This window comes from Carassius auratus, chromosome 21 (genome assembly GCF_003368295.1).
Source record: "Carassius auratus strain Wakin chromosome 21, ASM336829v1, whole genome shotgun sequence".
NCBI classification, from domain to species: domain Eukaryota; kingdom Metazoa; phylum Chordata; class Actinopteri; order Cypriniformes; family Cyprinidae; genus Carassius; species Carassius auratus.
The window spans coordinates 2,992,530-3,002,814 of NC_039263.1; the positions used below are offsets into that span (position 1 = coordinate 2,992,530).

At 37.2% G+C, this 10,285-nt stretch overlaps 1 protein-coding gene across 4 annotated transcripts in view; it reads right to left on the bottom strand.

Moving 5' to 3' along the window:
* Positions 1-9,311, bottom strand: part of LOC113038225 (gamma-aminobutyric acid receptor subunit gamma-2) — a 47,883-nt gene extending 38,572 nt beyond the window's left edge. For 3 of the 4 annotated variants that reach the window (XM_026195496.1, XM_026195493.1, XM_026195492.1), the window contains exons 1-2: positions 8,941-9,310; positions 1,368-1,510 (exon numbers count right to left, since the gene is read on the bottom strand). In XM_026195496.1, the coding sequence (XP_026051281.1) occupies positions 1,368-1,510; positions 8,941-9,059 (262 nt within the window). In that variant the 5' untranslated portion in view covers positions 9,060-9,310. Of the gene's footprint in view, positions 1-1,367; positions 1,511-8,940 lie in introns of all 4 variants that reach the window. The other variant, XM_026195494.1, reaches the window with a different exon arrangement.
* Positions 9,312-10,285: the final 974 nt, after the last annotated feature.

Genomic DNA, 10,285 nt, shown 5'->3' on the forward strand with positions numbered 1-10,285 from the left:
CAATCGAAGGGTTGTGGGTTCTAGTCTCGGGCTGGACGGAATTGTGGGTGGGGGGAGTGCATGTGCAGCTCTCTCTCCACCTTCAATACCACGACTTAGGTGCCCTTGAGCAAGGCATCGAACCCCCAACTAATGGCTGCCCACTGCTCCGGGTGTGTGCTCACAGTGTGTGTGTGTGTGTTCACTGCTCTGTGTGTGTGTGCATTTCGGATGGGTTAAATGCAGAGCACAAATTCTGAGTATGGGTCACCATACTTGGCTGAATGTCACTTCACTAGATTAAAAACAGAAGTGGACCAAGAACAGATCCTTGAGGCACTCCACGGGAAGAAGTGACGGATCGAGACTTGTGTGTATAAATGCTAATATACTGTTGCCTGTCTGAGAGATATGAGCTTAGCCAATGCAGGACAGTTTCTGTAGTGCCAACTGCAGACAAACGAGACAGGAGTATAGAATGGCAAACATTATCAAAAGCTGTGGTCCAAGGTCCAAGAGGACTAGAAGACTGATGACACCAGTATCAAATGCAAGGAGAAGGTCATTCACTACTCTTAGAAGTGCAGTCTCTGTACTGTGGAGAGGAAGAAATACAGACTGACAAAAGGTTCATGCAAATTGTTTCTGTCCTTTTGAGACTGTAGTTGTGTGGCGACTACTTTTTCTAAGAACTTTAAAAAAAGGGAAGGTTGGACATTGGTCTAATTTTTTTTTTTTTTTTTTATACTGAGTTGATCATGGCTCCTTTTAGTCCAGGAAGTACGTAACCAGTTATAAGGGATCTATTTATTGTGTTAGTGATAGGTATAATGAGGCAGGGCAAAACATAAAAGTTTTCACAGAGGTCAGAAGATCCATTATGAAAGGGAGATCATGGTTTGATAAGTTTGTTGAGCTCATAAAATAGGGTTCTGGGTTTATACCTTGCTATTTTAATTGATTGAAGGTTCTTAAAAGTTTAGTTAGTTGATTTCAGAGGATATCACAACTGAACATCTTCATAAAGAGATGTGACATTTTGTGACAGGAAGTAGATTTGTTTTTTGGAAGGTTAAAATAGTACACCCAACTCAACTCCAATTAAGTGAACTTTAAATAAAACCCCAGCTGAAAGAGTAAATCAGAAAGATGCAGTATTCCCACAAAACACGTGGTATGCTTCGACAGTCAGACACACACAATGAATCACGGTTTGGAATTGAGAGGGTGTTTGCTGTGTTATTAAAGCTATTAAATCAAAATGTAAAGAGGTTCAATATTCTTGGACATTAAACATGCATTTGAGTCAGTTATTAAACAAAATGACACACTTGCTGAACTACCTTCAGTAGCTCAGATCTGAATGTAAAAAAAGAAACAGAATCTACCTCCGATGTCTGGCCTCAGCTTGTTATCGTAGCCATCTAGTAAGCTGTTCAAAATATGTGTGACGTCGCTCTCGTACACTTTGGGGGTCAGGACCCACGTTTTGTTTGTCACTTCATCATCATCACTTTCCAGCTGGACAGAGCTAAAGGGAAACAAAAACAAAACAACATTAAAAAAGGTGAATCAAACTTGCTAATTTGTCAATCTTTTAAATGTCTTACATTTTCGTAAGTGCAGATTTATTTCTGTTGTCTCTAGAGTGTAAGCTCATGTTGACTGGATTGACAACATAATATACGTCCATCTGATATGGTTTGGCTCTTATACATGTTACTGTTAACAAGCTGTCAAGCGAGTATACTGTAATGTATGGTAATGAAAAATGTCTTCCACATGAAAATGTTAACAATGTTCATCAAAACAGAGAAATAAATTACACACAAACACAAGGTGTCTAAAATAACAATTATAAATGACAAAAAATGAAAAGCAATGCTTCTCCTGGGCTTTAATTGGACATGTGACCATGAAACCCAACAAAGTTCTTTAAAAGGCCATTTAACTAGATCCATAAAAAAAGGGCGTCATCTAGAGGAGGACAAAGATAACGTTCAGTCTTTGCAGAGTGTGGGTGTGATGGAGGAGGCTGGAGACAGACAGACGTACAATAATAGTGTTGCGTTAGAAGTGGAAATGTGCTCTCGCTCCGTCTTTCTGCCTGGTAGTGATCCCAGAATCAGATTGTGAGGGGAAGGTGCGACAAACACAAGCCTCTGTCTTGCATTTCCAGCATTATCTCATGTGTTCTATGAGAATAGGCTATAATCATTTTAATCACAGCTTATGTGTTTCATAAACTACCTGCTTGGGTTAAGAGTAGAGTTTATGTTTGCATAGAAGTGCACAGCTGCTATCTATCTATCTATCTATCTATCTATCTATCTATCTATCTATCTATCTATCTATCTATCTATCTATCTATCTATCTATCTATCTATCTATCTATCTATCCTATGTAATTGATTGAATTATTAAAGTATACCAGATCCTTCTCAAATGAATGCTGAGGACCTTGGCAAAGCAATCAGACAATGGATGGTGTGAGGCAGTAACCATGGAGTCAGTAGAAGACAGAAAGCACATCTCTGAGAGAAACATGACAGAGCTGTGCTGCTCTGACGAAACATTTCAGAAAGGCCAGACTGTAACATTCTCAAGACACTTCACTGTACATTAATATGGGGACCCTAGTGAAAAAAAAAAAAAAAAAAATCTGTATTTGAAATACATTTATTTCATGCTAAGTATACAAATACATTTACATATTTATGTACTGGATAAAGTATGAATAAAGTACTGGTATACTTCAAGTCTGCTAAACTGAAACAAATAATTTTGTGCTTAATGCAATTTAATGGTGAGAAAGTAGTGCTAAAGTCCAACTAAAGATATACCGACGTATATTTGATTATGCTACAGTATGTTTCAGGTACAAATTAAATATCTTGCATTTAAAGGCTGGTATTATTCAAAGATCATACAGTCTTCATCAACAGTGACATTAAAACACATTTTTAGGCTTAATATTAAGAAATGTGCATTGTGCAAAAATGGTACTCCTAATAAAGTGTAATTAAATTTTGTATATCAAGAAATCTTGAGTAATATGTGATCCTGGACAACAAAACCAGTCTTGATTCTCTGGGGTATATTTGTAGCAATGAACAATAGATTGTGGGTTTAATTGGACTGCCTTAAAAAGAAATGACAAGAGAACTGATGCCTTTCAATTAATCACTGGTCACAACAATTTTCATACAACAACTATTAATTGCCTGCAATAATAGTGATAACAGCATATTAGTGACAGGCCTAATATCAATGAAGTTATTATATTTCACACATTTTCCCAGCAGTTTAATTGTTGCATCTATAATGTGAAACTTAATATCACAGAGAGCTGGAGAGCACTGGAGCTGCTCTTCTACTGAGAACACTACACATGAAGAGTTAAGAATACAATATATTATACTTCACATATTAACAGTACATTTCAGAGGCTTGTTCCAGAAATTGTCATATTAAAAATAAAAGCCATAAATATAGCCTCAAATGGTGATTTTCAAAGGGCAAGGACCAGTGACTCAAGTAGATGACACAGTGATACAATAGTCATGCAAAAACAATAACAACATAAAAGATACAAACAACAACAATTAAACATTATAGAAGTACTGTAGTTTGCATTATTGCAGGAGATACAAATAATACTGAATTGTTTTCAGTAGCACAGCTATCCATCTTCTATTTTCCACATAAAATGGCTGTAAATTGAATGTGCATGGCATCAAGTGTCATCTGCTTCCGGCTGTGCAATATTGCACACCAGTGTTTCATACCATATTATATTTAAAGCATTGTCTTAATTATAAACACACTGGTGTGAAGTATAACTGTTTTACCTTTTACTGCACTTTGTTATTCTTCTCATTATTACTCTATGGCGGCTCTCTCTCTCTCTCTCTCTCTCTCTCTCTCTCTGTATATATAAATACACTACATGTCAATATACTGAACTATTTATGGAGATTTTAACCTGAGACCTAAGAGGATTTCCTATCATGTGCTTTCCTCTGGACAGCATTAGTTTTACAGCTGATCTTTTAGAAATTGCTGTTATTCCCAGGAGCATCAGGGTAATTCCTGAAATTCAGCCGGGATTTCTAACAATCTCACCAAGCTCTGTGACTGTTTCTGATGTACAGATGGTTTTAGGGAAGAAACGGAATAATAATAACTAGAAAAATATGAAAAGAAAGTCAGAAGAACTATGTTCACAGCTTGAAGCATTAATAAACCCTCATGCCTGGATTGGAAAATAAGATTTTTAATTAGTCTTAAATTAAAAATTCCTGCAGTGTACTTGAGATGTAGGTCTTCATCAACCCCCTAAGAACACAACCAATGACAGTCAAATGACAAATTAATTACAAGAAGTAAAATCTTAAGATGTTTAATGAGGAAGCCTACCACACCATCATTTATTCAGAATCAGTGTTGGGGAAAGATACTTTTAACAGTAATGCACCACAATATTGTGTTACTCCTTAAAACAGTAACTAATTGTGTTACTTTTGAATTTTTCTCATCTGACTGGTCTTGCTTGTTCTTTTTTAATATATAAATGTATATATTTGGCAAATGTGAAAGCCCTTTCAGACCAAATGTGAAATCAATAAGCCTCAGGCTGAAGGAAATGTAGATTCACATCTGTACATTAGAGGACGCAGGAAAATAAAGATGAACAATAAAAAATAAAAAACACAAATATGCTTATTTACAGTCATTGTTGCTTATTCGTATAGTTGAGAACTACAGTAAGATCCTGTTCACACAGCTCACACACCACCTCTGCACTTACTCCTGATTTCTCTCAACATGTGAACAGGAGAGCTGTAAGTCAATACATGGAAAAGAGTAAACTGATTAGATATCATGCTACTTCTAATGTACATTACCCCCAACACTCTCCAGAATGCAACATTCAAGGGATCATATGATGAGATTTTGATTTGTCCTTTCTCTTTGGAGTGTTACAAGCTCTCGGTGCATAAAGAAGATCTGTAAAGTTGCAAAAACTAAAGTCTCAAATCCAAATAAATATTCTTTATAAAATTTCAAGTCAACCACGCTGTCCTAAAATGCCCTGTTTGACCACGCCCCCACATATCTACATCACTGTTTGGGAAGATTTGCATAATGCCGCTCAAATGTTCACGCAAAGAAAGAAGGCGTAACTTTATTCTCGCTGTATTATTGTTGTTGCCGGCTTCCACCATGTCATGGAGCCGCTGTGTGTTTCCATGTTTTTGGTCTTCCAAAAGAGGACGATATCTGCTTCTCATACCTAGAGCTGATCCGGGACCGTACCATGTGTCTTTCACTTCTGATTCACAGCCTGTAAGTACGTTCTTTATATTTAAAGAATTTTCCACTGATGATTCAAACACGAGTTTTGATCCGTGTAGAGTAGCACTTTTTGTTTGTCATTTCTCCAATTACAAATCCAGACATGGCTTTATGTTTACGTGGCGCGATACACAACGTAACGCATAAAAAGACAGTATAAGTCATTATAATCAGTAATCATGTCCCCTCTGGATGCAACAAAAGCCTCATTTGTAAAGGTTTTATTGGTTTTGTCTTGTCGTGGCGGGACACACTGCATCACAGTATGGTCACATTTCCGTCACACGCTTGTGGTATTCAGCCAATCACAATGCACTGGATAGCTGGCCAATCAGAGCACACCTTGCTTTCCAGAAAGATGAGCTTTGTAAAAATCAATGGGTTTCAGAAGGCGGAGCATGGAGGAGCAAAAATAATTTACAGAATCTGGAAATGAATGTGTTTTTTTAGCCTTAAACCACATAAACACATTGCATTACACCAAATACATAACATAATGTTATTTTTAGCAACGTCATATGACCCCTTTAAACTCAAAATGATCTTTATTTAATATTAATGGTTTAGCATGCTAAAAATGTTAACTCTGCAGAGTTAACCCAACCTTTCTTAAAGACAGACTAAGGTCTTTGCTGATAGTCTCGTGGGCAGCTTGCCTACAAATACCTGGTTTAATATTTTTTGAAGGATGCATAAGGTCCTAAAAAGCCTTAATTTTCTTCATGCAAAGTATAATGGTACAATATAATGGTATTCAATGATATACTCTGAAATTGTTTCAATTTTTGCAATGTGTGAAGAAATAACTTGGCTCAAATGGCTTCTGTGTGGTCATGAGAGCCATTGCATCAGATTTTCATTTTATCCTTATTGAGTATAATGAAATAACCAACCTGCGATTCAACAATCAGCCCATGCAGCGATGCCGGAACACGCTCACCGTAACCCTTTCGTGACGCTTCTCAGTATAAGATAGCTCATAATGGAAAGGAGATGATATTTCCCATGATGGGACGCTGATGCCAGTTTTGTTTATTGGGCGCAGCTCCTCCACTGAATTACATCATCTGGTGCATGTAGCCCACAGAGGAAATCAGATGTGTCCTGAAGACCAGGCGCTATTAACAATTCAACAGCTGACCTGTAATGGCCTTCAGTTCCTTAATTAGATGACCTTTAAACAGTCTGGATATTGACAGGTCTTAAAGCTTAATCCTAACTAAATAAGATCGGTCCAATTCGATGTCCAATTCTCTAACTAGACCTTTTCCTCAATAAACTCCTAATTGGCTGGTTATTTGCTTAATATTTAGCAAGGTAGTTGTTAAGTTTATGTATGGTATAGGATTAAGAGATCAAATATGCAGAATAAGGCATTAATATGTGCTTTATAAGTAGTAATAAACAGCCAATCTGCTAGTGATGTGCATGCTAGATAATAGTTTGAATTGGTCCTTAAAATGAAGTGTTACCATAAGATCCATTTGGAGTTTAAATAGGGTCAGTTTTAATATAAAAAAAAAAAAAAAAAAAAAAAAAAAAAACATTATTGCAGCTTTTGTTGAGTGGTTTCACTTCAGGCCTGTTTATTTTGCTTTTTTAACTACAATATGCATTATTATATATTTTGGGCTGCAACTCACCGAGAACCACTGATTTATGAAAATGGACCAACATTGACTTTTTTTTATCTTTTTTTTTTTTAGTACACCTTAGTATCTTTTAATACTGCCCTTTTCATTTTGTTTTAAGCAAGGAAATCAAAGACATATCACATATTTCTGTTTATGGATCAGTAATAAACATGCTTTTACTGTGTTCTGGACACTTGGGAAGATGAGACTCACTTCTGAATATCATAATGTACGTCTGCGACACATCGGAGGCATTTGGGAGTCAACTGTCAAACATGTGAGCTTAGGTTCAGAACATCTTCCGTGATAAGGTTGAGGTGTTACCACAGGCCTTGCTCTTAAACCAGCATGAGAGATATCAAAGGTAGCAGCAAGCTTTCATCTCAACACTAGTCGGTGTATATTAGTCCCTGTGGTGCGACTCCAGATGAAAATGCCATGTAGTCTTTGGGTGCCGCCGACACGTGCCACATCGACAGCCGTCTGATGAGCTTTTGATCCCTGTGAATCTGACACCTACCTGCTATTCCTTATTGGTTAGAAAAATATACTCTTATATCTTTCAAACAGCCTAATCAACAAAGTAATTTAGGTGCAAAATAGTAGAACACCTATAATCTTGAGAAGATTAGAGCAATAACCCTGAGTGTCAGTATTAGCAGCTCTGTCAATGCAATTCCTTCAGCAAGTCACTGTTAATCAATCAATGATTTCTGCACGGTTAAATACAATTTATGCTCCTAGGTTTGCACAGCTCCTGTATTGACAGTCTGAACCCCTCAATAACTGCACACAAGGTCTAGCTGTCCTTTCCCAATCAATTATCGCTAGCCTATCTCAAATACAGGTGCCTTTCTGGACGGATGCCCTGTGTGAAACTGGCTGGGAAGTACTGTACGATAAAAACATTTTATGACATTGATAGCATTATCCTGACAATGGAAAGCAAGTATTATATTACAAAGTACTGGAACAAAAGCAGGCTTTTACTATAATTACAATAGATGCCTTTGCCAGTAATCTCCTCGGACGTAGAAAGCCCATGTGACTGATGCAACTAAAAGCTAAAGGTGACAAAATGCACAAAGTTTTCATTTAAATGTGTATGCTTAGAATCCCACCTTGGTCAAAATACCCCCAAAACTGAAGCACCAGCAGTGCTTTGTGATCAGAAGATTCATTAGTACATGTGCATATCAAAATAATAGCTTCATTTCAAAATGATTATTAGTTTTACTTTTGCACACACAGCACTGGGATCTCAAGGAAACACACGTAAAGTAAAGCCATCTCAACAAAACATAACGCATAAAACCTCCTTTATTTCAGTACTTTAATATCATTATTTTCTTCTAGTGCTTGTGTGACTTGTCCACGCTCAGACTGTGTAGTTACAGGCCAGAATTATCCCTGATTCTTCATCAGCAGGTGGAGAGGAGGAGTCAATCCCTGACTTAAATCTTCTCAAACAAGCGTCTTGACTGAAATGGCGTCACGTACACAGCAAAGCTTTGAACTTTAGCCTTTGACTAAATAAAAGCATGCTTTCGCATCTATCCTGATTCTGTCCTGAATTCGGTTTAATGGCTGTTTGAATCAAGACACACCTCCCGACCGAACACGGTCATTAAATGACTAGTATTAGTTATATAATTATTAATATTATTATAATTATTATCCCGTCGACTACTCGATAGATTTACACATCTCTGCCTCATTTAGAGCTTATTTATAAAGGGGTTCGCCACCAGCAACGTAAAAAAAAAAAAAAAAAAAAAAAAAATTGTCGACAGATATTAATCAAATTTCATCTTCATAATGTCACAATAGGCGATCTGAAAACATGCATCCACTCCTAGACTCCAAGGAGGACAGATTAGAGGAATGCATGTGAAATAGAGCAGCACCAATCACCGCAGACACATAAGGTTCAGCACGTTAACATGATAAATTCGTCTGATATTCTTACCTCGGAGGAAGATGGGCGATAAGAAGAGCCCACAGACAGAGCTTGAGCGAGATCGCGGGGATCATCATCGCATTCAAGCATTTAGAGGAACGATGAGAAGAAGAAGCCATGATCACCATCTTGCTCTCTCTCTCTCTCTCTTCACGCAGACGGACGCGTCCCCTTTATTTACTGCCTTTCTTCGCTGTGACACATAGCAGATCGCGTTGGCTTTCGCGAGCTCCTTCTCTACTGAAATATTACTGGCAGCTATCTGAAAAAAAAAAGCAAGACCGGCTCTGGAACAACTGCTAAATGTTTGAATGCAGATGAAGAGTGTGAAAGCGGATCTGATGCACGTCGCTGCAGCAATACAACACATGCGTGGTAGAGATGCAACCCAAGCTCACATGCTTCTATTATCACAAGCTCTCCATTATACACAGATAATATTATAACTAACACGCAAACAACGTCTTACACAAAGCATCAACTCATGCATATCAAGGAGTCTTATTTATTTATTATTATTATTATTTTTTTTTTTTTGCTGGTGATAGTTTTATTATTATTAATTTTAAACACAATGATATTTATTAAAAGGGAACAGACAACCCGAGCGACTAGAGTGTGCGTGTTTTATCGCGGTATTTTAGTGTCGTCGAACGCGACTTATTCAATCAGAACTGATGAGATACTGTTTCATGTAGGCTATTTTGTTAACGTATTGGGGCATTTATTAATGTTAGAATTAAAATACGCTGTTCTCTGACTAAAAGGCTGGCTCTCTGCATTTGTACCTTGAATGTTTTGCTCATATGTTGATGCATTTTTTTTTATTTATTTAATTATTAGTTTTTATTGCATTTCATTTTCTTTCTAGCTTCTTGTAAATGGATGTGGAGATTATATATATATATATATATATATATATATATATATATATATATATATATATATAGAGAGAGAGAGAGAGAGAGAGAGAGAGAGAGAGAGAGAGAGAGACTGTAATGGTGTGAGCACAGGAAGCTGTCATTCCTCACAGCATGAGGAAAGAGAAGAGCATGGTAATTCCACGTGACATCGGCGGCCAATCGCTGCGTACGGTTTACAGATGTCACATATGAGTCTAAACTGAGCTAGAGTGACATAATTTTAATGACAACAGCTATTTATAAGAAGAAACTCAGTTTCAGCACCATGTACACATCTAGTGAGCATCTAGTGGAGGGGATTGTATTCTAGCACCATGGACAGCTCCTCATCTGTCTCCACTGTGACATCTCTGGGCAAACTAGAGAGAGAAAAAAAACACTTGACACTATATTTAGGGTGGCACAATATCTATTAATCCATGCATGCATGT